The sequence below is a fragment of the Astatotilapia calliptera genome, chromosome 15, assembly GCF_900246225.1.
Source record: "Astatotilapia calliptera chromosome 15, fAstCal1.2, whole genome shotgun sequence".
NCBI classification, from domain to species: Eukaryota; Metazoa; Chordata; class Actinopteri; order Cichliformes; family Cichlidae; genus Astatotilapia; species Astatotilapia calliptera.
Genome location: NC_039316.1, coordinates 26,403,997 through 26,429,016, shown reverse-complemented (window position 1 = coordinate 26,429,016; position 25,020 = coordinate 26,403,997). Strand labels below are relative to the sequence as shown.

Sequence of the window (25,020 nt, the reverse complement as noted above, 5' to 3'; positions counted from 1 at the left end):
TGTCCTATTTATTAAAAAAAAAAAAAAAAAAAAAGACAAAGGATGAACTGAAGCTCTGCCATCACGTAATGTCGCATACTGCTGTTTCTGATGTCATTTAATAAAAAAAAAAAAAAAAAAAATCCACAGTTTCAGCTGAAAGAGGAAGAATAAAAATGAAAACAGTTTGTTGTGCTGAAAAACCCAGTGCTGAAAAATGAAGCCAGTTAAAACTACTTTGAGCCACTTAGCATATAAACTTTGGATGCTTTTAATCAAATCTGAACATTTCTAACTTTTATTTGTCTAAAAGTGATAAAACGTTAAACTCCAAAGACTCTGATTTTTAGTTTTAGGTACAGAACTTACCACATAGTCTGCAAAGAGGGAGGCCTTTTAATTATGATTCAGCATCTCTGAGAACATCATCAGTGCAGCAGATTTGCACGTGGATGTTCAAAACTGCATTTTACACCCAAGACTAAAGCCGAGGAACAGAAACCAGAACCTGCATTTAGAGACCAGGATCATCTTCTGCCTGTGAAGATATTAAACTGGCTTCATGAAATATAGTTAGTGTCAACAAAAGGAAACAACCAGAATTTAAAAAGAAACAGTTGAAGTGAAGAAAGCAGCGTGATACACACACACACACACACACACACACACACACACACACACACACACACACACACACACACACACACACACACACACTGAGCTCAGACACACACCTGTAAATCAATCAGCGCAGACTTTTGTCTTTGGAATAGGAGCTAATCACTGAGTAAGCGAGTGGCTCCCTTATTCTCTCATGAGGAGCACGTCAAAAGGTTTTTAACCCTGAGAGCAGGGCACCAGGCTTGAGCAACTGGGAAATATTTCAGGACTCTGTGGCCATTTGCCTGTTGTTTAAATAAAAATCTTGGACTTTATTTCTTTTTTAGTAATAAAAAAGCTGAATGAAACCACTCAAAGCAAAACAGAGTGATGAGCTGTTATCTTTTTAATTAAAGCAACAATCTTTGTAATTTCTCATTTTGATTCTTGTTATGATGTTTTAAAGTAACTGGATTAACACGCATGTCATGTCCCCGTTTTAAATTTAGAAATCCAGATTTTCCACCTGAAGAGGTAACATCAGTAACAGGTCAAATTTGGACTTTGTGAGGGAGCAACCGGACGTTTGGCTGCAATGGCATTTTCTCTGTGTCAGGATCCATTTTAGCTTCAATAAAAATATTTAAAGGACTCAACAAAGAGACAAACGGAAAAAGACAAAAAGGTTAAATAAAAAAATTTAATCTGCATCTTTTGTGCAAAGTCACATTGAAACTGTGCAAAGCTTCAAAATAAACCGATCGATGGGAGGAAGAGCTCATCATCATCATCCTCACGGGGTAAAACTTTTTCCCAATGAAGAGCTTTAAATCCAGAGCTGACCCTCTGCTGATCTCTGCTGAGCAGCATTGATCAATTTATTGGTTGTTTATTGGCTCTGATACAGAGAGAAACTTCTTGAAGCCAGAGGATCATCTCCGGCTCTGCTGAAACGAACGTGTCTGTTTTCACTTGTTTGTTTGAAGCTGTTCTGCACCCACAGCTCTGAGCTGATCATTATTATTGATCTGTGATTTAAAGGTTTGACGTCGGCTGTAAAATTACTGAAATGCTGTATAAACTAGGATCTTTGAAAACATGAAGGAGCCTGAAATGTTCTAAAGTTTAAATTCTCCATTTTAAAAAACACTCGCCCCAGAGTAGCACCAACAGCTGTTCAGCAAGTCTGGCCAATCAGAGATGAGCTGATGCGCAACCGAGCCACAATAAGAGTCTCCCAGCTGAGCCTCAGATGTCTTCGGAGGAATCAGGGTTGGGTTCGGGCGAGCCTCTTCAGATGGGTCTCGGGTGTTCAGCAGAGTGACATGCGTTTGCGGTACTGCTCCACCAGAGGAACGAGGCAGCGTGGTGAGCCGGCCTGCAGCATGAATGGGTGCTCCAGCAGGTCGGCGGCGCTGCTCCTCTGCAGCGTGTCACGGGTCAACATGCAGCCCAGGAAGTCCTTCAACACGGGAGACACCTGGAGACAAACACAGTGACATCATCAACGACTGTCAGGATGAATGATTACATCATCATCAAATGCTACAACTAATCTGGGCCCACGACCCACAACCAGCATATTAGCATTTTAGTAACTGATGTTCAGAAAAAATCTGATTTTGTGTTTTCAGATTTAACTTACATGAGAACAAAGATGTGACAGATAAAATTTAGAAGGACCCTTATATGTATGTCTGTTGGTCCTCAAAGCATGTTCAGGTCTCGGGTCCTCACTCCATATAAAAATAAAACTAAGTGTGTGTGTGTGTCTGACCCGCTGGACGTTCTTGACACTTGGCACTGCTTCGTCTCGCAGCTTCTTCATTGCAGTGATGGGCGTGTCACTGAAATACGGTGGCTCTCCATCAACCATCTCCACCACCATGATTCCCAGAGACCAGATGTCCACCTGAAAACAGGAAATGGTCAGACCTCAAAGGCATGCTTTTAATTTGTGCGTGTGAATGGGTGGATGACTGAATGTAGTGTAAAGCGCTTTGGGGTCCATAGGGACTAAGTAAAGCGCTATACAAATACAGGCCATTTTTTTTTACCATTTTAATTTGAAATAAGACCTAGAAACGTAACTATTTGATGTTTTTCTTAGTTTTCATGTGAAACTGTGATTGGTTACTGAGAACTGTGAATATCAGTTACTGTAAATATAAATGTGATATTTGTTTAACCTTGTTCAAACTGAGGTTTGGACTTTTGTTTAACTCTAAGACTTATCCTAAGACTTGTCCAGCTTTTTTCCACCGGTTTAATCGACTCATTAAATTATTTGGCAGGAACATCCTTCATGTGCTGTCTTTACCTCGGTGCCATATGGCATTTTGGCGATCACCTCAGGAGCCATCCAGTATGGGGTCCCGACCAGAGACTTTCTCTTTGGGACTTCTTTGCTGATCTGAGCGCAGAAACCAAAGTCGGACAGTTTGATCTGCAGCAGGATCCAAGAAGGAATTTCATAGATTTACTAACAGAAAACCTCTGAGAATCCTTTTCCAGCTGTTTGTGTGACCGATGCTCAGCAGTATTTCAGTCATATCTGACTGAGGCTTGATTAGTCACTGTTATCAGGATCTGAATACTTTATTAATCCCAGAGGAAATGATGTGGTCACAGTTTCTCCAAGACAGCAAGGACATAACTAACAAGTTAAAGGTCATGAAATAATGCAAAATATTGTATTACCAAATAGCTCTAATATACACAAAATTAAATATAGACAGAGTTCAAGTTGAGGTGTCCCTCATACTGGCGGTTATTTTCTCTGCAGAGGGTGTGCAGGTATTGGACTGTGTGCGGTGCTTTAGATGGAGGAGTTGTACAGAGATATCCACAGGCAGGAATGATGTCCTGTGTCGTTCAGTGGTGCATTATGGGTAAACTCAAGTCTCTCACTGAGGATGCTACTGTGACTGGCCAGTGCATTATGGAGTGGCTGGGAGGTGCTTTCCAGGACTGTCCTTTAAGTGGACATGAAACACCACATGTATAATGTACACCACTGAGCCCTGCTCTCATACATTGCCAAATGTAACTTTATCTGTGAAGCTGAATTTAAGGTATACATGTTTAACTTTAGAATGTGTTTAGCGCCATCTTCTGTCAGTACAGAATATGATGTCACTAGGTTGGTTGCAGCCAATAGACTCACATTAGTTTATGTTAGCTAACTAGTGACAGAACTGATAACTCAGAGGAAAATAAGGACACTGAAACTAAAAATCAGTCAGCAGCAGTTTTGTGCTGACGTCAGCTGATTGCACAGCGCGGTACACCTGTCTAGAAGAGGAAACGAGACGAGTGTCGGATTCCAGATTGTCCGTCTGGTAACTTAAACAGGTTCTCCTCCACCCTGTCCTTATTAATAAAGTGTTCTGCAACCTCTGACAACCAACAAGTGGATTTCCTATTTCATTGCAGCTAGCCAAACAACAAAGAACCGCTGACTGCTGATAACACAGAGAGTGAAAGTGGACAGTATATCATTGTTTTTACCATAAACTCATTGTTGAAGCCAGGGGCTGCACAAAAATAACCCTTAGACTCTGAACATGTTCCAAAAAATTTTAACTTCCAGCTTGAATCCAGCTTCACAGTTACATCAGGGACAGTTGACATCAGGGCTTCATGATTTAGACTGGCTTTTATAATATAATGTTTCATGGCCATTTTAACTTGGATAACACATTTTATTGGCCTTGCAGATCAGTTTATTGAGTTTGTTGGCATTTGAGTTTTGACTAACTAATAACATAAATAATCTGGAAAAAAGATGCCTGATCCTCGTTATCAGCAGAAGTTGTTTTCCTTACTGTAAAGTAGTACTGGCAGTCATACAAACTCTAATGGAAACGATTAGAAACCTCTTATCAATCAGACAAAGACAGACATATATTGGTACATGTCTATCTTTGAGATTATAAATGGTCTTTAATTATTTTAGTATTTTTTAGTATTTATAATTTATAAAATTTTTAATATTTTAGAAATAAAAACTCACAAACACTCAGCTTTGCCTAACTGTAATGTCAAACTTTAAAAAGATAGAGATGGTCGTCATTAGGCATTTTTGGGTTTAGGGTACTCATTATGTGATAAACACAAGTTTGTGTGAATTCTCTGTATCTGTTGATAATCCAGGTTTAATTTTTAAGAAGTTCTGTAAATGTCAAAGATGTGTCACAAAGAAGAAGAAGGGTGTTACCTTCCCGTCCAGGGTGAGCAGGATGGAGTCGCTCTTGATGTCTCGGTGGATCACACCCTGAGAGTGCAGGTAAGACAGCGCCCGCAGGACCCCCTCACAGACTGTCGCTATCTGCTCCTCGTTCAACCTGAACCACGCAGAAACATCATCGTAAATGGCCTGTATTTGTATAGCGCTTTACTTAGTCCCTAAGGACCCCAAAGCGCTTTACACTACATTCAGTCATCCACACACTGGTGATGGCAAGCTACATTGTTGCCACAGCTGCCCTGGGGTGCACTGACAGAGGCGAGGCTGCCGGACACTGGCGCCACCAGGCCCTCTGACCACCACCAGTAGGTGGGAACGGGTGAAGTGTCTTGCCCAAGGACACAACGACCAAGACTGTCGAAGCCGGGGCTCGAACCAGCAACCTTATGATTACAAGACGAACTGCCAACTCTTGAGCCACGATCGCCCCATGAACACAGAGAACATCTCCCAGACGACACACCTGAGAGACTTCCAGCTCACCTGGTCTCACTGACGATGTGGGTTAGAGCGCCACCTTGCAGGTACTCCATGATGACCCACAGCTCATCCTCCACTAGAGCGCTACGGTACATTTCCACCACATTCTGGTGCCGGTAGTCCCTCATGATCACCACCTGAGACATATGAAATGAAGATCAGTCAAACTGCAAACAGGTAGATCTTCACCCACCTCACCACACCTGTACCTCATTAAAGAGCAGCTCTCGCCGTTGCTGCTTCCTGAGGTCCATCATCTTCACAGCCACCTGTCTCCCGCTGTACTTTTCCCGGGCGATGCAAACCACGCCTGTGGACCCCTCTCCAATCTTCACAAAGTTCTCCAAAGTCATCCTCGGGTCGCCAGGGTCCACCACCATCTGTAGTGCCTCCTTGAACTGCTCATGGGTCACCTTTGGAGGACCGCCATCGGACCCCGCCTGCTGGTTGGAGGCGACTGCGTGACCTGGGGAGCCGGTTGGGGGAGAGTGGGGCTGGGAGGGGCTGTCCTCAGTTGTTAAGTTTGGAGATTTGATAGGAGCATTAAAGGCAGAGGATGGGCGAGGCAGCCTCTGAAATACAGCTCTACCTGTGATGATGGGACTGCTGGTGCTGTTAGGAGGAGGCAGGAGGCGGGAGGAGGGTGAGGCCAGCTGATGGAGAAAAAGAAGAGACACTGAGTTAAAGCTTCAGGTGTTTCCCCTTTTTATGCTACTCTGTGCTAGCGGTTTCTTCCTGTTCAGGTCAGGCTATGCTAGCTATTTACATTTCTATAGTCTGTATTTATCCTAAGCTAATATATCTGCATTTTGTATCGAGCCATTTCCTATACTTGTTCTAATCAGATGTGTTGATGTTAGTTTGTGTAGCTTCACATGGTTTGGTCTGTCCTCAGCAGACTCATTCTAATGAATTTGTTAAAATGGTGGAAGTGATCCAAACACTGAGTTTCACCTGGAGGTCGTAGGACGAATGCGGTCTTCTTGAATTTTCTCTGGATGAGAACAGCAGGTCAGGCAGGTGACCCACAGCTGGTCTTAGCCTCACCTGGTGCCTATTGGTCTCCACAGTGTAGGAAGCTGTCCTATTTCTTAGTTCCGCCCCCTCACTGCGGGCGTACAGTCCACTTGGTTCACCTGTCCTCTGAGGTTTGTCTAGTTTAAGGGGTGTGGTTTCAGACGAGGAATCCACCTGGCAGGTAGACTTGGCTCTCTGCAGGGCCCCATTCAGTTTGGGGCTGCTGCTGTCGCTGCGCACCTGTCGTATCCGGTCCTGCCAGTAGGTAGAGCTCCCACCACTTTTCACACTGCCGCCGCGGTGACCTAGCTCCTCGTACTGGTACGACTCGTCCTCGGCCAGTTCTCCCAGCCGGCCCATCGATCGGGCACGTTTCCGTGCCGACGGACTGCTCCGGCGCAGAGAGTTGGAACTGCTGACCGACATACGAGTCAACTCAGAGATCACATGACTGATGTAGTCTCCATGGCCGATGAAGCTGCCACGAACGATGGTCTGCAGAAGAAACCAAAACAAATCAAAGTAACTCCAACGGCTCAGAGCACCACCACACTGCTGCACTACCCTTATAGACTTCCTCACAGGACCACACGTCCTCTCTTAGCAGCAAATCATCTGCTTTCCCTGATCCACAAAGACTCAGTGAAGCTCCTCCTGACCTTCTCCATCGACCCTCTCAGAGCAAACATCACATGTGCAGAGCTCTTCCTCAGCATGAATGCACACTGCTGCTTGTTCACCTATCGATTTAACCTTGGACACCTCGTTCCTGTGTCTTCATGGTATCATCGGCTTCATCCCTCTGTACTGCACATCACCATGTTCTCAGACCCGGTAGATTTGTTCTTCATTTTCATCATCCTCTCACCACCCACCGCCCTCTCCTAGACCTCCCCATACCTGCACAGGTGCGTCATTTGCCTGCCTTTGATTCCTCCTTTCTAATCCTCCGCACTTCCTGAGGTCCTCACTAACTGTCCATCTGTCCTTCTCTCTCTCATTTTCTACATTGATCAGCTCAGAGTCCTTCTTCCATTTTCTCGTCGCAGTGTCTTCAATCGTTAGCACATTTCTGCTCTTACTCACTCTGTCTTCCTTACATACAGCTCACTATAAGCCCATTCTTTTTTCTCTTTGCTGTACATCTGCCTACTTCCTTCATCTCTCTGACTGTCCCCCTTTTACTTTGCTAATATCTTCTTTTGAATACCTTCTGTACTTCCTTATTCCATCACCTAGTCTCCTCATCCTCTTTCCTCAGTCCAGATACACAAACACCTTCTTGGTACTCTCACATCATCCGAAACTCTCTTGGTAGTAGGACAGGGAACTCATCCCTGAACTCTGAGCACTATACTACAGCTACTAGTACTGCTGCTGCTGCTGCCACTACTACTACTGCGTCTACTAGTACAAATATTAATGATAATAATAAAAATGATAATAATAATAATAATGATAATAATAATAATAATAATAATACCATGACCCTTAAATCTGTAAGATATCTGAGGTGATCTCCAGAAGAAAAACAAATAAAAATTATTGTTTGGATACATAAAAAAGAATGATTTCAACCAAAATCATCTGCTGAAGCATTTTTCAACTTTTCATATCATTATTATTATTATTATTATTACTAGTAGCAGTAGTAGTATTTTTGGTTTGAAAATATGAAATGCCATTTAAAATCAATGTTTAATAATCAACTAAATAAATAGATGAGAAAGTGATGTTGTGAGCCTGCCCTTTAAGCCAGCGGTCTCCAACCTGTTTTGAGCCACGGACCAGTTTATGCCTGACAATATTTTCACGGACCGGCCTTTAAGGTGTCGCGGATAAATACAACAAAATAAAACTCGTCTTTTTTTCTGTACCGGTGTACAGAAAAAAAGACGATTTATTCATAACACACGTGAAAAGACCCAGGAAAACCGAGTTAACGATAAAAACGATGACAAAATAACGCTGAAAACCGATAAAAACCCTGAAAACCATACATTTCAGACCTGAGCCTCAACTCTCGCGGCCCGGTACCACACGACTCACGGACCGGTACCAGTCCGAGGCCCGGGGGTTGGGGACCACTGCTTTAAGCGATCGTGGTTCAAGAGTTGGGAGTTCGCCTTGTAATCGGAAGGTTGCCGGTTCGAGCCCCAGCTTGGACAGTCTCAGTCGTTGTGTCCTTGGGCAAGACACTTCACCCGTTTCCTACTGTTGGTGGTCAGAGTGCCTGGTGGCGCCAGTGTTCGGCAGCCTGTGTCAGTGCGCCCCAGGGTGGCTGTGACTGCAATGTAGCTTGCCATCACCAGTGTGTGAATGTGTGCGTGAATGGGTGGATGACAGGTTGTGTAAAGCGCTTTGGGGTCCTTAGGGACTAGAAAAGCGCTATACAAATACAGGCCATTTACCATTTAAACCTTTTAAAATGGGTGAGTACACAGTTGCTCACCTGTTTATGTATTGATGTTTTCATGTATGCATCAGCATCATTTTAACAAGAAGTTTTACCTACCAGAGAACAAAAACAATGACTGACGATGTCATGTTTACATTAGCTTTACTGGTTTACCAGGTGAGCTTAGCGTGAACTGCGGGTGATACAGGTATATAATACATGAGTACTCGCTGATGAACTACAGCTACAATATTAAAGAAGAAAAAACTCCAAGTACTCCAGAGTTTTGAGTTGGTACTAATCAAATTGAACTAAAGATTAAACACCTTGTTTCAGACTGCTGCTGCAGACAGAAGGAATGAGGAAGTTTATTCTGGGATTTAGAGTTTGTGTTTGTGGTGCAGCTGAAAGATTCAGATTCCTTTGTTTTAAATGCCGTCGGCTGTCAGCCATATGGCATATAGTCTCCTGCTCATCCCACTGAGCTAAACCGGTGCCCGAGGAAGTATTGATACAGTAAAGACGTTTTTACATGGTGATCCATGACGAGGAAGCAGAGTCACTGTGAAGGACCCGACTCTAGGAAAGTTCCTGAAGGTACTTCAGATTGGTTCTGATCTATGCAGAAAGCTGTGATTGTCGTTAATGTCGCTGTTCATCAATAAATCAGCTTCTTCATCAGCTTTCTGATGTTCAATGAGACGCACCGCTTGGACCAGCGCACGCAAATACGCAATCAATACATTCGACTGATCCGTCATCATGCTGGCGTTGGTACCTGATCATCAGACACAGGTCCATTACATTTACAGCAGCCTTGAGAGATTATTGAAATGATCCATCCCACCTTTTTGGGTCCTAGTTCAACATTGGTGATCCTGGAGGGGTCCACCAGGGGGCGTGGCCTCTTCAGCGTGTCGATGACGCTCTGCCACTGCGGCGGCAGCCCCACGTAGCATCCCGAGGTGACATCAAACGACGTGTGGACGCGGTGCTGGAAGTCCTGTGGCGCCGAGATCTCCAGCCTGTGCTTCTTCTTCCTGCGTTGGAACATCAGCACGGAGGCGTAGAGGCAGAGGCACAAGCCGGGTAGTGAGAGCTGAGGGAAACAACAACAACAATACTGGCAATCAGACGGCGACATGATGGACGTCTTGCAAACATTCACACTCAGGGAGTCAGAGCACTGACAGCACCTCTTCCTGCTCAGGTGAGTTACCTGAGCAGAGTCACATGACCTCACCCTCCCTCTCAGAAACCGACCAAACAGCCCAGGTGACAATCTCACCTGGCTGCATGAGTAAAAGGGCGCTGACCTGAAACTGACTCTGAGTCACTCTGCAGCTTCGATTTGCTGAAACTTTATTCAGAACAACAAAAACTGACATTTTCTGATGTGCTCATGGCCCTGGCCACCAGCTCGGAGCTGTGATTATCGGCTCAACCTGTGTTTTTAAATCAGGCTTTGTTGTTCAGAATGAATCCAGTGCTCCTGTAACCGTTACTAAACACAGCATGCTTTTATTTTGGTGGGCAACTGTTCCAGGCTTAAATGTTCAGCACATGCTAGTAAGAAAAACCTGAACTAAAGCTTTACATTTACCATCCATCTGAACTTCACATTCAAAACAATTGCTTTTAAGTCTGCTCCCATGACTCTGTATACATTCACCAGCCACGGCACTGGGTTCATACGATCGTTATTAGTGCATATGCATCGTCAACCATCATGGTATTTAGGCATGATCAACACAACCTGCTGGCATTCACACTGAGCATCAGAATGATGAAGAAAGGTGACCTAAGTCACTTTGAATATAGCGTAGTTCTTTCAGAATCCACCAACCTGCTGGGATTTTCCCACCAACCATCTCTGAGTTTACAGAGAAGGTCTGGAACAGAGAAAACAGGTCACATAACCACTCGTTACAATCAAGGACTGCAGAATAGCATCTCTGAACCTTGAAGCAGATGGGCTACAGCAGCAGAAGACCACACCAGGTGCCTGTTGAGCTTGTAAATCTGAACCATGAAGAGTCAAAGCAGCTCTGAAGGAAAAAGGAGCTCCAACCAGTTAAGTAGAAAGCTGTACCTAATAAAGTGGGGGGCGCCCGTGGCTCAGGGGGTTGGGAAGCGTATCTGTAACCAGAAGGTCACCGGTTCGATCCCCGGGCTCTCTGTCCTGGTCATTGTGTCCTTGGGCAAGACACTTTACCCTACTGGTGTTGGCCAGAGGGGCCGATGGCGCGATATGGCAGCCTCACTTCTGTCAGTCTGCCCCAGGGCAGCTGTGGCTACAACCGTAGCTTGCCTCCACCAGTGTGTGAATGCGAGAGTAAATGAATAGTGGCATTGTAAAGCGCTATATAAGTCCAATCCATTATTATTATTATTATTAAAGTGGTTGGTTGACTGTAATTTATAATCTAAAAGTGAAAAAAAAAAGCCAGAGTTATAGCCTGGGAGGTTAGGGTTGTGCTTTTGTTTTACACGAAACTATGCTGTCTGTGTCATCAGAACGTTGGTGTTGATGTGACTCAGCTTTCAGGTTAATCCAACATTAATCTGGATTCTTGTGTCACTGCAATCTGATCCGTGGATTAGTTCCTGCATGCCAAGGTTATGATCATTAACTACAACCAAAACATGTTTCCTGTGAACCAAAATAGATGTTTTGACATCAGTCGCTGGCCAGCTGCCAGCTCTATGCTCATTAGGCAGTCATGTGTGTTTTGCCACATCACCTGGTGAGGCAGCAGAAACCATACCTGCACATTCAGACAGTCCTAATGTCCTTCTGTGCCTGAGACATAATCATCTTATAGAAAAGTCTCTGTATGTTTGTCCACTGGAACATTTTACAATCAAGTTACTGAATAAAAAAAAGATTTTATGGTTTTTAGTATTTAGTACTGGTTTTCAATCCCAAGCTCAAATTTACTGAACATAAAGATTTTACGAGAATTAAAAGCAGTCACACAAGCATCCTCCTGTAGCCCAGCTCGGAAAAGAAGGAAAATAGAAATCCTGTTTGGCGACATCATTATCATATCTTAAGACGATGTGATCTAATGTGAGAGTTTCAGAGTTTAGGTTGAAATATAAATGAAGGACGACCCGTTTCAACAAAACAAAACAAAATATGAAATGGTATTCGGCACTGAACGCCTAGCCAAAAGGACAATTTGTCAATATCAGGAAGTACTGATGAAGTACTGGGGAAGTACTGATGAAGTACTGGTGAAACTCAGATTCCCACTTGGCTCTGGTTCAGGTGTTTTTATTCCAAAACCTGATCTGATCTTCTGAGATGTTCATCCAGATGAATGACCTCTACAACTTGATAACTAAAAAGACTAATGAACGAATTAACTTAATGGATAGAAATTCCGGTGCAGTAAATTAATGGAGGTGAAGGTGGAGACTTTGGTGACTTCAGGATGTCTGTTCTGCTACAGGCTAACACCTCGAGCTCATTATGGGACAGTTTACATTTCAGTGTGAAGATGCTGGAATGAAAATCAGCATCTCCAACTCAGTGGCCACGGAAAAGGTGGAGTGCCCTCTGCGGGATGGGTGATGGATGTATGGATTGATGGATAGATGGGTGGACGGATTGGCTGGTGGGTGGTGTAATGATAGTTGCTATTGTTGAAGCTACCCACAGGGGGCGCTCTGGAATCAATAAGATATACAGAATAGAAGAAGAAGTGATCGTTGTAGAAAGAATAATAAACAGCTAGCTGAAGCTAGCACCAGGAGCAATTCTTGATGTTTTATTCATAGAGGAATAAGAACATTACATGGTACCAGGAGACGGGTTAAGAATAAGAAGCAACGCAACAAGATGGATGCAATAAAACCGCCAAGTCCGTTGAAACTGACTGGAAACGTGGATGCAAGTTGGAGGACTTTCAAACAGCAGTTCAAACTGTATATTGCAGCTGTCGGAGTGGATCAACGGGCAGATGAAAGGAAAATAGCCATGCTGCTCACCATCGCCGGCACAGAAGCAATAGAGGTCTTCAACACTTTTGTGTTTGCTCAGCCCGAGGACAAAGATAACTTTGATGAAGTCATGAAGAAATTTGACGAGCACTGTCTGTCAAAGAAAAATGAAACATACGAGAGATACGTCTTTCGCTCACGCTTACAGCATCAGGGTGAGTCATTTGATACTTTTCTCAAAGACCTCAAGATCAAAGCTCAGTCCTGCAATTTTGGTGATCTCAGAGACTCTATGATACGAGATCAAATAGTGTTTGGAACTAATGAGAAGAAGCTCCGAGAGAAACTGTTGAGAGAAACAGAACTAATGCTGGAAAGTGCTATAAAGATAAGTCAAGCCAGTGAGCTAGCACGACAACATGTACTGACGTTTAGAGAGCCTGTTCAAGGAGCAGCGCAACAAGAAAATGAGGCAGTGAATGCAGTGTCAATTAAAAGAAAGCCATGGAGTAAATTCAAAAACAACGACAACAGAAACAAAACGTGTGACAATGAAATGTTCACTTGCAAGAGATGTGGAGAGAAACACAGACCAAAACAATGTCCCGCATATGGAAAAAAATGTGCAAAATGTAAAGGACAAAACCATTATGCAAAAATGTCTCTCTCCAAAAACAAGGGACAAAAAATACACACTGTGCAGGAAGACACAGTGATGATCTAAGTGAAACATTTTTCATTAAGATGGTGTCACATGAAGAAGATGTCAATGCACAGTCTTCAAGACATAACACTGGCCAAAGTGTTAGTTCAGTCACAGATGATAAATGGACTGCTCCACTGTTAGTCAATGGGACATTGGTAACATTTAAAATTGACACAGGGGCCAAAGCTAACTTGATCAACGAGAAGGATTTCAAGGCACTGACTGAGAAGCCTAGAAGATTTACAGAGAAAGTCACACCGCTGAGGGCCTACAATAACCAGCCAATACAAACAAAAGGAGGATGCAGACTTAAAGTGACAGCTAAAGGCAAACAGCATAACATTTTGTTCACCATCGTGCCTGATGGACACGAGTCACTTTTAGGAGATAAAACATCTGAGGACTTGGGACTAGTAAAGAGGATCTATCAGATTAATACTGACACCATGAAAGAAGCCAAACAAGGGAAAAGAGTGGAACACCAAGGGCATGAAGGAAGTTCAGACATTATCAGTAAATTTCCTTCAGTCTTCAAAGGACATGGAACATTGCCTTACACCTACAAAATCCAGCTCAAGGATGATGCCGTGCCTGTGGTGCATGCCCCAAGGAGAGCGCCTGCTCCATTACAGACAAGTTTGAAAAAAGAGCTTGAAAGAATGACTCAAATGGGTGTCATTGAACGAGTGGAAGAGCCCACAGACTGCGTGAACTCTATCACTTGTGTCAAGAAAAAGAATACAGGTGCCTTAAGAGTCTGCCTTGATCCTAAAGATCTAAATGAAAATATTAAAAGAGAGCATTATCAGATCCCTAAGAGAGAGGAAATAATGAGTGAAATGGCAGGAGCTAAGTTTTTTAGCAAACTGGATGCATCACATGGATTTTGGCAGCTGAGGCTAGACCCAGAAAGCAGCAGGTACACTACCTTTAACACGCCATTTGGGTGTTACTGTTTCTTGAGGCTCCCATTTGGAATTAAATCAGCACCAGAGATCTTCCACAGGGCAATGGAGTCCCTGATCGAAGGGCTGGAAGGCACCAGAGTCTACATAGATGACCTCGTAGTCTGGGGAAATACAAGGCAACAACATGATGAAAGGCTGGAGAAACTTTTGTGGAGAGTTAACAAGAATGGACTTAAACTGAATAGAGACAAGTGCCTCTTTGGTGTTTCAGAGATGACCTTCTTGGGAGATAAGGTTACAAGTGAAGGGGTGGAACCTGATCAGTCAAAGGTACAAGCCATATTGGATATGCCAGCACCCACTGACAAAAAAGGTGTCTTGCGAGCAATGGGAATGATCAACTTTCTGGGTAAGTTCATTCCTAATCTTACCTCCAAGACAGCATGCCTAAGGGAGCTGCTACAGGACACCAAAGTGTTTGAGTGGACGGCCCGGCATGAGAAAGAGTGGAAAAAATTGAAGGAAACTGTAACTACAGAGCCGGTCCTGACATTCATCAAAGCCTCAAAAGATGGCTTAGGAGCAGTTCTGCTCCAAAGGAACAAAGACAAGTGGCAACCTGTAGCATATGCGTTCAGATCAGTGACAGAAACTGAACAACGCTATGCTCAAATTGAAAAAGAGACTTTGGGCTTAGTGTTTGGGTGTGGAAAATTTCACAGCTATGTATATGGATTACCAACCTTTACAGCAGAGACTGATCACAAACCTCTCATCTCGATCAGAAAAAAGAACCTCAACGACATTACACCCAGAATTCAGCGCATGATGATGGTGTTGCAGCGCTATGATTTTGAGCTGATCTACATGCCTGGGAAATATATCGTACTCGCGGATGCTTTATCCCGAGCGCCAGCACCAAGTGGTGACAGGTTAGTCAGCACTACAGCCGAGGAGGCTGAAACACATGTAAACATGGTAACTGCCTCACTCCCAGCATCAGATGTCATGTTGCAGCAAATTGTACAGGAGACGACAAAAGATTCAGTGCTGCAGAAAGTATCCCACCTTATACAGAATGGGTGGTCAAAAGGAGTCTGTCCAGGGTTCTACTCTGTGCGAGCTGATTTATGCATGGCTAATGGACTGGTGCTGAGACAAAACCAGATTGTCATTCCTCAATCCATGCGGAAGGACATGCTTCAGCGTATCCATGAAGGACATCTTGGAGTGGAGAAATGTAAAAGGAGAGCGAGAGAAGCAGTTTACTGGCCAGGCATCAACAGGGATATTGAGGAGATGATACAGAAATGTGAAACATGTCTCAAACATCACTATAAACAAACAAAAGAGCCAATACTGGCAGCAGATCTACCCACTGCACCATGGCAAAAGGTAGGCACGGACTTATTTCATCTGGATGGCAAGGACTATGTTTTGGTGATTGACTACTATTCTAATTATCCAGAAGTGGCACAGCTTTCCAGTACATCAGCACAGTCAGTCATCACACACATGAAGGGCTTTTTTGCCAGACATGGAATTCCACAGTGTGTCATCAGTGACAATGGTCCACAATATGACTGTAGAGAATTTAGTGACTTTGCAAAACAATATGGATTTCAACATATCACCTCTAGTCCCTTGTATCCCCAAGTGAATGGACAGGCAGAAAAAGGAGTCCAAATAGTAAAGAGATTGTTCAAAAAAGCAAGAGACAGTAAGACCGACCCTTACCTGGCTCTGCTAAGCTACAGAGCTTCATCCCTGGAGTGTGGGGCATCACCTGCTGAGCTACTCATGCATCGCAAGCTCCGCACCACACTTCCACACATTTCCAAGGAAAATGACAATGCACATGACAACAAGCTGACTGACAAAAGGATGAAACTCAAGCACAGACAGAAAAGGAACTATGACAAAACTGCAAGGCGTCTGGAACCGCTTCAGGAAAGAGATGTTGTGAGGATTGCAGGTCCAGATTTCTGGGACAAAAAAGCAACAGTTCTCAGCGAAGTAGGGCCCAGATCGTTTGCTGTTCAGACAGAGAATGGACAAGTGTTAAGAAGAAACCGGAGAAGTCTGTTAAAGACACAGGATGTTAAACATCAGGACACAGAGACTGGAACTGAACAACGAGGTGCTAACCCTGTTGAGCACCACAGTGAGCCTCCTTCACCTTCCCCAATGTCTGAGATACTGAGAAGGTCTACCAGACCTAAGAAACCTACAGAGAGGCTCATAGAACAAGTGTGAACTGTTGTGGTAAAGAATTGTTAAAAAATACTAATAATAATAAATCACAGGTAAATAACGGATAATAATTCATTTAGAATAGTAATTGTTCACACTTAATTGAGACCTGCTGAGTTATGTGTTATTGACTGTTCAAGTTGTCAAAGGTGAAGAGTTCTAATGTGCTTGAGGGCTGTATGGGATTCATTTGGTTCATTCTGGAAGATGTAAGGTATACATTTGGATTTATTTTGTTTGACTTGTGCTACAACTTTTGGTTATAAAAAAAAAAAGAACACTACTGAATGTAGTTTGTTGCACAATTTATAACATGTTGAATGTTAGACAAGAATGTTCAGATGTTACAGAGTAACAGTTCTCTTTGTAATTGTGCTTATTATAACACTGTTTGGAAAGGGGATGTAATGATAGTTGCTATGGTTGAAGCTACCCACAGGGGGCGCTCTGGAATCAATAAGATATACAGAATAGAAGAAGAAGTGATCGTTGTAGAAAGAATAATAAACAGCTAGCTGAAGCTAGCACCAGGAGCAATTCTTGATGTTTTATTCATAGAGGAATAAGAACATTACAGGTGGATAGATGGGTGGGTGGTGAATGGATGGATGGGTAGGTGGCTGGGTGGATGGATAGATGGATTGGTCGGTGGGTGGATAGGTGGATGGGTGGAATGGGTGGATTGGTTGGTGGGTGGATGGATGGGTGGATGAATGGATGGATGATGATGGATGGGTGGATGGATTGGTGGGTGGTGAATGGATGGATTGGTGGGTGGGTGGATGGATGGATGGATTGGTTGATGGGTGGATGATGATGGATGAATGGAGCATGAAAACTGTTAAAAACGAAAATAAAATTAAACAATCCGGTTGTTCAGTGATGACGCGACGAATCCTACTTCCGGGTCTAAAGTAGTCTGCGTTTAATATGGCTTTTGTGTTGTTAACATGATTAATGTTATGTATTTTCTTCTATTTGATCTCAAAAAGCTCCTACAACAGTCAGTGATCACTGTTGACCTCCCTCGGCTTTTATTACCACTAATCGTTTATTTAAGCTCAGTTTTTAAAACCTTAGGATGTAACTACAGCCCAGCCCATGCAGCAGTATATGAATGACTAACCTCGTATTGTGGATGGATTATCTCAGTTTTTCTCCTGGCTGAAGTTTGGTCCTTTTACAGCATCCTGCCATGCGATTACATTTGTTCCTGACCACCGAGAACACTCACGTTAACTTTTATCGAGTGGAAAAAAAGTTAGCTTGTTTATATTATGCTAACATAGCTGTGTCGCTAGCGGTCACGTAGCACACCATTATACACCAGCTAGCCCAACTTCAGTAACCCTACAAACGTCACTGCTGTTTAGTTTTCTGTCTTCATTTATGTTGGAAGTGATAGCAGAGCTGTACGTTTTAATTTGTTTCCAAAACCCCGCAGTCAGGACATGCTATATTGTATTTAGATAGAAGCTAGCGAGCTAACTCCCTGCTAACTTCTAACTCCGTTAAATGTCATAAATTCCGTTTTCATGGATGCCTGGATGTTAAACTCAATTGTTACACCTGGTAGAGCAGAACGCTGATCATTTTATTAAAGATGAAAGACTTTAGACAGTTTTTCAACTCTCAGTAATGCCATAGTGATCGTTTGATATATGGACCTGCAGCGGAGTTTAGACCCAGACACGGCTAGTGACGTCAGACTGAACAACCGGATAAGAATTTAAATGAAATGAGCTGTGGGAAGTGAAATTCAACAGTGACCTTGGTTACAGCGGAGCATGGGCACGTATTAAACCTCTCACAGTGATGACGGCCAGCTGAAAGTCAGAGCAGCAGCAGTTTTATTAACTTTGTTTATTTTTGGTAGTTCTGTTTTCCTGGTTAGTGTGTGTTTATTGTAGATTTGGTTCTTAGACTGTTGTGGTTTTAAGTTTTTTAAATTTTACTTGTAATTCTATTTATGTGTCATGGATGTAAACGCCCAACTGGGGACAAGGATTCATACTCAGTGTTTAACCGTGTTAAATTGCATCATCATTATTAAACAACAGCAATAATAATACACTCTGCTGCTATAAAAATTATTTTATGTCACGTTTGTTTTCATTGATGCATTCTTTTGCATTTGTGTTAATAAAGTTTGAATTGAAGAATAAGCAGGGTGTGTGTGCAGCCTTCATCATACCTGGATGAACAACTGAAACGTGTCACCAGTTTCATCTTCATCACACATCACACCAGTGAGGACCGAGCACAGTGTCCCCAAATGGTCTGAAAGCAAAGCGCTACACACACACACACACACACACACACACACACACATACACACCTGTCTCACCTGTGTGTGAGTTGGTGTCTCTCCACCTCAGGTAAAACCGGGTCTGGTCTGCTGCTGATCAGATGACTCCACCTAAGCCTAAAGGGAACAAGAGAGATGATGAGGCACAGAGCCTGCTCCTCTTCTTCATCAAATATCATCATCATGGGGTGACCGTGGCTCAGGGGGTTGGGAAGCGTATCTGTAACCGGAAGGTCGCCGGTTCGATCCCCGGGCTCTCTATCCTGGTTGTTGTGTCCTTGGGCAAGACACTTTACCCTGCTGCCTACTGGTGTTGGCCAGAGGGGCCGATGGCGTGATATGGCAGCCTCGCTTCTGTCAGTCTGCCCCAGGGCAGCTGTGGCTACAACTGTAGTTTGCCTCCACCAGTGTATGAATGTGAGAGTGAATGAATAGTGGCATTGTAAAGCGCTTTGGGTGCCTTGAAAAGCACTATATAAATCCAATCCATTATCATTTATTCTCCTCCTCTGACTGACCGGATGAGATTGCTCCACATCCTCCTCCGCACCCTCTCAGCAAACAGGAGGAGGAGGAGCTGTTAATCAGCTTTCACCTTCCAGCTGTTTATGTTTCAGGCAAGGGGTGGAGCCAATGGTTGACCCAGTACATACACAGACAGGCCTTACCAACCTGTACAGGTGGCTTAGTAGAGTATTTAAAAGTATAATGGGAGGGAGATCCTTCAGTTTTCAGGCCCCTGTTCTGTGGAACCAGCTTCCAGTTTGGATACAGGAGACAGACACTATCTCTACTTTTAAGATTAGGCTTCAAACTTTCCTTTTTGCTAAAGCATATAGTTAGGGCTGGACCAGGTGACCCTGAATCCTCCCTTAGTTATCCTGCAATAGGTGTAGGCTGCGGGGGGATTTCCATGATGCACTGGATGTTTCTTCTTAACTCACTATGTGTTTATAGACCTCTCTGCACTGAATCATACTTGTTATTAATCTCTGGCTCTCTTCCACAGCATGTCTTTGTCCTGTTCCCCGTCCGTCTCTGAGCCTGGTTCTGCCGGAAGTTTCTTCCTGTTAAAAGGGATTTTTTCTTTCCCACTGTCGGCAAAGTGCTTGCTCATAGGGGGTGAGCTCTCTGTATTATTGGTCTTTACCTTACAATATAAAGTACCCTGAGATTCTGTTGTTATGAATTTGTGATATATCAATAAAACTAACCCAGGGGCAGCATTTCACCTGTGTGTGTGTGTGTCTGTGTAGCTTGCAATTTAATTTAAACATTTCCATAGCAACAGAGCACTCCTCCAATCAGATGTTGTCACTGTATCAGGTTAGTGAACCAGCCTCCACCCAGCCTGGAGCTCAGCATTACTGAAGCATCCACAGAAGAAGTTTGTCCTCCAACATGTCTGGAGAACACTTCCTGAAGATGGCTCAGAGATACAGACACACTGTCTGCAGGTATAACGAAGGGAGGGGTGAATCCAGAGCTGTGTGGTCTGCGCCACATCGTAAGCAAAATACAAATGGAGAATATAAACTCCCTATTATTCCACTGTGGAGCTCTGTCATGACCCACCTGCCGTTCTCCCATAGGGGGTGCTCTTTCTGGAAGCTTTCATCCTGCGCTTGATGAAAGGGTTCAAAACAATCGATGTAATCCCATTCATAAAATGTAAATACCTCTCCGTGAATATTAACATTTTGATTTCTGCACCACCCCGAACAGCTGCTGCTTTTCCATGCGCGCGTTTAAAAAATCCTGGTGTCTTATGGGTAAAATCAGCTTCAGCTTTCAGCGGCATCTCTTCTTCCTTCACGAGTTTACCTCCAGTGAGAGTCAGCTGACTGTTTCCTGCTAAACTTTGGCCTCTTAAACTGTCCAGGATGTTTGAGCAGTTACCGTTTTACTGTTTCTGGGAATCCCCGTGACCTTTGAACCCTGTGATATTCTCTGTGTGCACACCTCAACGTGATTTGGAGGAAAACTCTTTTTTGCAGATGTGTGAACGAAGCTTTTGTTGGTGCTGGTCTGATTCCAGGTGTTTTTAGCAGCTGTGTTTTCAGGGTGTGGCTGGCTCGCTGACATACCTGAGGAAACTGTCTCTACATGACCAGACAGTTCCGCCACGGCTCCTCGTCTGACTGGAACTGCACTCATCCCCATGCACAGGCAGGCTTACCAGAGACAGTGCCCCCCAGTGGCTGCAGGAACAATGACAGATCACAGCAAGAAGTCAGGTGACCCAGTTACACATAGCCATGTAGGCATGTTCGAGCACAACTTTAATGCTACCGACTTCTTTAAAAAGTATAATTTGTATATGTTAATGTTCACAACTCATTTATGAAATTAAAATAAATAAAAATAAAAACAAACTAAAGAAAAATTATTAAAATGTTAAATTAAAAGTTTTACACATTTAAGAAAACATTTCAAATAAACTAAAACAATGAAATAAAATTTCTTTAAAACTTAAAAACTATAATTAAAAAAAACAAACAAATCATAAAAAGCTAAATTAAACTACACCGAAAATACAATAAAAATAATGTTATGTATATAAAATTGAATATAAAGAAAATAAAAAATTAATAAAAACAAAAATATAAAATTAACAGAAAAACCTTAATGAAAATAAAATGTAGCATACAAATTTATAAAAACAGTAATACAAAATTAAATATAAAACAAAGGCAAAATAAAGAAGATTAAATCTAAAGAGCACCATAAAAATGATGAGCTCAAACAAAACGATATAAACCTTTACCATTTGGAATGAAGGAAAGTTAAACTGCACTGACTATTGTACTGTGCAGAAGTCGACATGCCCCTCATTTCTTCATATTTTGCTTTTTTGGCTTCCTTGACGTTTTAGTGCTCATGAGCAAGAATCCTGCAGCCTTCTGAGTCTTTCAAAGTTTTTCTTTGGACTTTGGCTGCTTTTTCACTCATCTTCAGTCCTTGTACCTGACCATTTTCACAGAGTCTGCAGCCATCTGTGACACGGTGGAGGCTCTGTCATAGTTTCAGCTGCAGTTCAGTCAGTGGTGTTGGAGATCTTTGATAAACTGATGATCCATCATGCAGGAAAATCTGGAAACATCTGACTGACAGCAGTTTCCTGTTTCAGCATGGGAGTGATCAGAGCCGGACCTCACCATAACTGAAGCAGTGTGAGATCATTCTGACCGAGAACAAAAGGCAGAAACTTTCAAAGAAGAAGCCTGAGGAACTCTTCCTGAAGATCCTCACCAAGCTGACACGGAGCTGCAGGATGAAACGGCTCACAGCATAGATTCACTTTCAGGGTCATTAAAAACGTGAAACTCAGTTTCCACCTTATGAGCTGTATTTTTGCACTTGTTTCAATACTTTATAACCATCACTGCTCCCAACAAACACGGTAAGCTGCAGTGTTTCCAGTTTCTGTAAAGAGTCTGTTGCTGGTTTTGAACACTTTTTGGACATCTTTAAAAAATATCCTACTCAGCTTTTTTTAATAACTGTCATTATTTTCTTGTATTTTATTTTAGATTCTTTACTTTTATGTGGTCAGCATTGTGGCCTCACAGCAGCTTCATCCCACAGTCCAAACACATGCTGTTAGTGGGGTTAGGTTAACTGGTGACTCTAGATTGCCCACAGGCTTGAGTGGTTGTGTGTCTCCAAGTGTAAAAGCCTGGATATGGCAAAGTCTGCAGTGAAAGCAGGAGGAAAACACTGAGACATCAGTCTACGACACATCTCCACTGATTCACACCCACTCACCTCTGAAGCTCCTCAGCAACAACAGAGAGCAACCAAACACTATAGCTGTTAGCATGGTTGCCTCACAATATGAAGGTCCAGGTTCAAACCCCTCTGGCTTCTTGGTTAACTGATGGTTCTTCATTGGCCGTGTGTGTTAATGTGTTTTTTTAAGTCAGAGTCGGAAGTGTACCATCAGGGACACACGCAGGTGTTCCCAGGTCAGTTACACTTCCACACCGAACCACCATTCATGAAGATCAGTTTACCCCACCAGACACACACACACACAGTCAGGTGTGAGGCCAAACTTTAAACAGAATTTTTTTCTTTGCTACAACCAAACTCCATTCAAATATTGTCTGATTTAACATGTGTGTTCTGAGTCTTTAAAGCTGCATAAGGACTGAATAAAGACAAACCAGCAGACTGAGCCTCTGCAGAACCCCGAGTAACGTGAAGGTTGTTCTTAGGTAAAAGTTTTAGAGTGGAACCCTTTCAACCTGAACTGTCTCTGCAGAGTTATTCTTTCTGCAGGTTTCTTTGCAAGGTTCTATACAGAACACTTTTATATGAACGCAGGATCACTCAGAACCACAGGGGTTATAGTACCATGAGGAACCTTTGCGAGGGTTCTCCTCCTGTTTCTGTCTCATAAGAGTTCTACTAAGAACCTAAACCTGGATCATTTACAGAAATGGAATATTTATACATAATCAGACTGGTGATACCAACATGTTATTCACAGTTAAGGTAAAGGTCCTCATGCAAGCTTAAGAACCGGGTTCTGTAAAGAACTGTAGAACTTTAAAGCCACAGTGCTGGTATTTGACAGACGCCGTTATCTAGAAAGAGACAATGCGGCCTGTAGATAATCAGTTAATTTAACTCAAAACACACACATGCTCACCTGGCTGCGAAGTCCAGGTGAGTCGGTTCCTGCTGTTGTTCTCCTCCTTGGACTGACTCTCTCTCTCTGCTGCTCCTCTTCTTTCTCCTCCTACCCTGTCTTCCTCCCTCCCCCACCTCGCTCGTCCTTGTCTCAGCTGGTTTCAGGTGGAGGGGGAGGAGTTTGAGTCTTTCATATTCGAAGAAGCTTTATTGACACGAAACACAGCAGCAAAGTGAAAACATATCAGTTGATGTGTGAATAAAAGCAGAGCGCACAGATGAACACTGAGGTCATCCGACCGTCTCTGACTGCACAGGTGATCATGTGACTTCTTTTGGAAGAGAACCATCAAAAGTGGCTTTGAGACAGCAACGAGTCCATGAAAGCAGCAGAGGAGACAAAGGGGAGGCAAGGTCTGTGTCAGCATGCAGGCTGCAGCACGCATCGCCGTGCCCTGAGGCGGGGGAGGACGTGACTCAAACCGCCACACTCTGTTCACTCTGAACTCTGCTTCTCACACTTACACCGCTAAAGGAACCAGTTTGGGGTCCAGTAAAGCCAGTTCACTGTGCTTTTAACAAGATTTAATTCACACTGTGTGCCAACTACACCAGGGTTCGCCTTCTTAGTTCAACTCAGTCACATGACACCAAAATCACCTAGTGTACCTGCTGATTTGTTTTACAATAGTCTAATATTTTATTCTTTGTTAAACTAAGGTGAAGGGTGAGGGTCAAAGGTTAAAAACACCTGAGATCAATATATTCACAGTAGCATAACTTTTATTTTCCAAGGTTCAAAGAAATTCAAACTTCTGCAATCATCACGTCACGAAACGGTAGAAGCTCTTTTCACCGCATGCTCTTCGAAAATCTTTCTCTGACATGAAAGTTTGTGGAAGAAGACTCAGATGTGGGCGTCTCGTCTCCACTGGTCCGGTATGCGATCGCAGTTAACCCGGATTAACCAGAGAATGTGCTCCAGAAGGACACAGCGCCCTCTGATGGTCAAGGTTGATTTTGATTTCCATCGTTTTTGATAATGGAGCACAAACATGAGGCAGACAGTGGAAAATGACATAAAAAGCCTCTTTATTAAGTTAGAAATAAAATAGCAGGTAGATGGGTGGGCGGGAGGAGGAGTTAAAGTTTCAGCAGTAAAGAGCGGACAGCTCCGACAGGAGCGGCTGCCAGCATTCAGTAACAAATGGAAAAGCCTCCTCCACATTCGGGTGTATATATCACTGTAGTAAGCAGACAGCTGTACTTAAACTTCAGCTCAGGATTAAGATGAATCAAGCTTTAATCAACCTGTGTGAGCACCTGGCCTCATCTCCTCTGAAACGCTCCACCATCCAGCCTTCAGCGTCCTTCGAAAGCTTCATCCTGCTCTTAGTCAGTAAGGGATGGACACTTTCAGCCATGCCCACCATATCCACCTCGAAGGTACAGACAGGTGAGATGGTAGCACACTCACAAGCCCAGCAACGGAGGTGGGTTCTTTGCTGAGAAGACAGTTGTGTGTACCAGCTGTGG

At 43.3% G+C, this 25,020-nt stretch overlaps 2 protein-coding genes across 6 annotated transcripts; one reads left to right on the top strand and one right to left on the bottom strand.

Moving 5' to 3' along the window:
- Window positions 1–1,265: 1,265 nt before the first annotated feature.
- pak6b (p21 protein (Cdc42/Rac)-activated kinase 6b) lies at window positions 1,266–23,593 on the bottom strand. 5 transcript variants are annotated; one of them, XM_026194610.1, is made up of 11 exons: window positions 23,504–23,593; window positions 20,934–21,047; window positions 18,886–18,963; window positions 9,571–9,822; window positions 6,263–6,820; window positions 5,518–5,961; window positions 5,312–5,445; window positions 4,799–4,925; window positions 2,900–2,992; window positions 2,357–2,491; window positions 1,266–2,059 (listed from the first exon to the last, which is right to left on the bottom strand). In XM_026194610.1, exons 4-11 carry the CDS (start codon window positions 9,775–9,777, stop codon window positions 1,892–1,894), a joined length of 1,866 nt encoding a protein of 621 aa, XP_026050395.1. In that variant the 5' UTR covers window positions 9,778–9,822; window positions 18,886–18,963; window positions 20,934–21,047; window positions 23,504–23,593; the 3' UTR covers window positions 1,266–1,891. The 5 variants fall into 5 exon arrangements, with proteins under 5 accessions (XP_026050395.1, XP_026050392.1, XP_026050391.1 ...); XM_026194607.1 differs by having other exon boundaries at window positions 2,900–3,025; window positions 18,877–18,963; window positions 23,504–23,592; XM_026194606.1 differs by having other exon boundaries at window positions 2,900–3,025; window positions 23,504–23,592.
- Window positions 13,334–16,541, top strand: LOC113037621 (uncharacterized protein K02A2.6-like). Its single transcript, XM_026194887.1, has one exon. The coding sequence runs from the start codon at window positions 13,416–13,418 to the stop codon at window positions 16,539–16,541; it is 3,126 nt and encodes a 1,041-aa protein (XP_026050672.1). The 5' UTR covers window positions 13,334–13,415.
- Window positions 23,594–25,020: the final 1,427 nt, after the last annotated feature.

Bases quoted from the DNA above. Each gene is read 5' to 3' on its own strand.
- pak6b (XM_026194607.1), bottom strand. From the start codon at position 9,777: ATGTTCCAACGCAGGAAGAAGAAGCACAGGCTGGAGATCTCGGCGCCA. The intron at 5,962-6,262 runs GTGAAACTCAGT...TTTCTCCATCAG, and splicing joins ATTCGTCCTACGACCTCCAG to CTGGCCTCACCCTCCTCCCG. The intron at 3,026-4,798 runs GTAACACCCTTC...ATCCTGCTGCAG, and splicing joins TGCTCACCCTGGACGGGAAG to ATCAAACTGTCCGACTTTGG.
- LOC113037621 (XM_026194887.1), top strand. From the start codon at position 13,416: ATGGTGTCACATGAAGAAGATGTCAATGCACAGTCTTCAAGACATAAC.